Genomic DNA, 2910 nt, shown 5'->3' with positions numbered 1-2910 from the left:
TGAGGCCCTCGCAGGAGCAGCACACACATCCTATGAGCAGGAAGGGGCAGGCTGGAGGAAAATCAGGATCAGAGGTTGAACTGCAAACTAGAAACCAAGTCTGGAACTCACTGAAGAGACCTCAGTTGGAGATGCATGAGGTGGGCTGCTAGTGTGACAGATTGGGGAACGGGGGGATCACCAGGGGACACGCAGAAGGGTGCGGCATGACAGACCTCAGCAGCTGCTGGTAGAAGTGCTGAACCTTCATCTGGTGAGCCGTCTTGTTTCTGAGCTGCCTCAACCTGCAAAGGAAAGCAGAATGACAGTGTTACCACAGGAGCTTAGTGAAAAGTACTGGCTAGTGTCCCCTGGGGAATACTCAGGAGACTGAAAAACACATTTTCTGCCGAAGAAACGGGTTAGAGGATTCGTTCATTCCACAAGTATCACATTAAGTATCTGCTGTGTGCTGGCTGTGGGAGATTCAACAATAAGACAAAATCCTGCCGTTCAAGAACATAGGCTCTCATGGGGAGAGAACAGCATCTCTAAGTGGCTAGCCTGGCATGTGCGAGGTGTCAGCACTGTGGGCAAATGCTGCCAGGTGGGGCTGGAGCTGGGTGCTTATTGCAGTCTCACTCAGGGTGGTCAGGTGGTATGTGAGCAAAGACCTGAAGGAAACAGGGAGAGCCAGCGTGACAACTTCTGGAAACAGCAGAGGGCATGGCTCTGCCAGGCCATAGCTGGACCTGGCATATTTGGGGAGAGCAATGAGGGCAGCGGGGGAGGGGTTGGGTCCACAGTACAGAGACTCAGGGAGCGCTAGGGACGCCGCTAAGAGGCAATGCCACCGAGAGGCAACGCCGCCTGGCTGAGCTGTCGGAGGATCCCTCTGTTCTGGTGCTGAGGATGCGAGCGGGGCCCATGGTGGAAGCTAGCAGACGGACAGATGCTGCGTCAACATTCCAGCGAGGTGGGGAGAACTGCCATGCCCTCGGTGAGTTCTGAGGGCAGAGCTGAGGATGCTGGGTCTGAGAGATGCAAGCCCAGGTTTGTGCCCTAAGCATAGGAGGACAGGATGGCATCCTATGAGCAGGAAGGGGCAGGGTGGGGGAAAATCAGGTTCAGAGGTTGAACCGTGAACTGGAAACCAAGTCTGGAACACAGGGAAGAGGCCTCAGTTGGAGATGCATAATGGGGGCTGCCAGTGACAGACAGGGGTGACAGGGCTATCACCAGGGGGTGTGCAGAAGGGAAGGGCAGAGGGCAGAGGTCTGGGCTGAGGGGGCAGAGTGGAGGGCTCAGAAAAGGAGACTGAGGCTGACAAGAGCAGCTACGGAGGGGGGACACAAGAAACCATGACTCCAGGAGGAGGCCAGGCCACTATGTGAAGGCAGCTGTGGGTGAGAGGAGGCAGCCCCAGCCCTGGCCTCACAGCATGCCTGCAACAGGCTGGGACTGCCACCCACCCACCCTGCCTGCGCGGAACCTGATGGGGCCAAATGAAACCTACAAGACAGTTTTCAGAGGGAACATCCCGTGATGACCAGCAGGGTGACGAGACATGACATGAGGCCCCAACGGTGTGCCTGCTAGGCCGTCCAGGCTGCCTCCCCAGTCCCCACCCACCACTCACTAGGAGGCCGGGGAGCCCTGAGGCCAGGCAAGAGGGGGCACCTACACGGGTTCTAAATAAAGGCCATGCCCAGCATGGCCAGGAATGCAGGCTGAGGGGGGTCCTGGCATGGCCCTGAGGAGCTGGTTCTGCTCGGGATGACCAGGAGGAGTGGCAGGGAGGACCAGGGCCACACCAAGGGGCCTCAAGAGGGAAATACTGGAGGGTGGAGGTGGAGTCTGGAAGATGCTGCCACAGAAAGAGGGCAGCGTGTGAAAGAGATGGCGGGAGGAACAGAGGGATGGGGCAGGGATGGGAGGGGGAAGACACAGGCCAGCGTGGACCTCGGGCTCCTCCAACAAGGATGGAAGTGGCAGGTACTTAAACTGGGACGAGCAGGAAAAGAACAGGTGATGCAGAGTCAGACTCAGTCACCAGGATGCTGAGTTGAGTCTTTCAAGCTGAACTCAGAGCTCTGCTTTCCAGTGGAACAAGTCACACGTCCACAACTGTGGGAGACGACCTTCAAAATGCAACCCTGTGCCTGTCCTTGCCTCCAGGCTTCACCTATCTTCACCCTCCAAACACACACATTAATTCAGCTCCTGGTAAAACCAGGTCGGGGCAGGGGAGCCCTGACGAGGCAGGCGGCAGTTGATGCTGACCTGGTGCAGGAGATGCCCAATCTCCCTGCGTGGCCCAGGTCCAGGAGGCCCCTGGCCAGGTTCTCCTCAGCAATGGGGCACTCTGCACTGGGTGCCAGCGCCCTCAGCCGGTCGCTCACGTCCACGCAGCAGGGCGCAGCAGGGAAAGCCCGCATCTGGCGCCTCAGTTTCTTGCGGGCTGCGACAGCTTCCCTCCACCTGGGGACATGAAAACGTATCATTACAGAGTGTTTTCAGGGTCTTCAAGCTGAGAAACACATTGGAGTCAGAACTCAGGAACGGGGAAGGAAGGACATCAACTGAGTGTGGTGAGCAATGTGACTACTGAACGTTGACAGTTAATACTGAATGGGCTTTGGAGGCTGACTTGGCAATACAGATCCAGATCTAAGATATATATACCCAGTCGGGTGCAGTGGCTCACGCCCGTAATCCCAGCACTTTGGGAGGCCAAGGCAGGCGGACTGCCTGAGCTCAGGAGTTCACGACCAGCCTGCACAACACAGTGAAAGTCCATCTCTACTAAAATACAAAAAATTAGCCAGGCATGGTGGCGGGTGACTGTGGTCCCAGCTACTTGGGAGGCTGAGGGAGAATCACTTGAACCCAGGAGGTGGAGGTTACAGTGAGCCGAGATCATGCCACTGC

At 57.1% G+C, this 2910-nt stretch overlaps 1 protein-coding gene across 1 annotated transcript in view; it reads right to left on the bottom strand.

Annotated features, from left to right (window-relative positions):
- Positions 1-2910, bottom strand: part of MCM3AP (minichromosome maintenance complex component 3 associated protein) — a 55602-nt gene that overhangs the window by 21872 nt on the left and 30820 nt on the right. The window contains 1 exon segment of the mRNA XM_011996837.1: positions 2263-2460. Coding sequence (XP_011852227.1) covers positions 2263-2460 — 198 coding nt within the window.

Source organism: Mandrillus leucophaeus, unplaced genomic scaffold, assembly GCF_000951045.1.
Source record: "Mandrillus leucophaeus isolate KB7577 unplaced genomic scaffold, Mleu.le_1.0 Scaffold526, whole genome shotgun sequence".
NCBI lineage: Eukaryota > Metazoa > Chordata > Mammalia > Primates > Cercopithecidae > Mandrillus > Mandrillus leucophaeus.
Note: the sequence above shows the minus strand (reverse complement) of the source record. Positions and strands in the feature narration are given on the sequence as shown.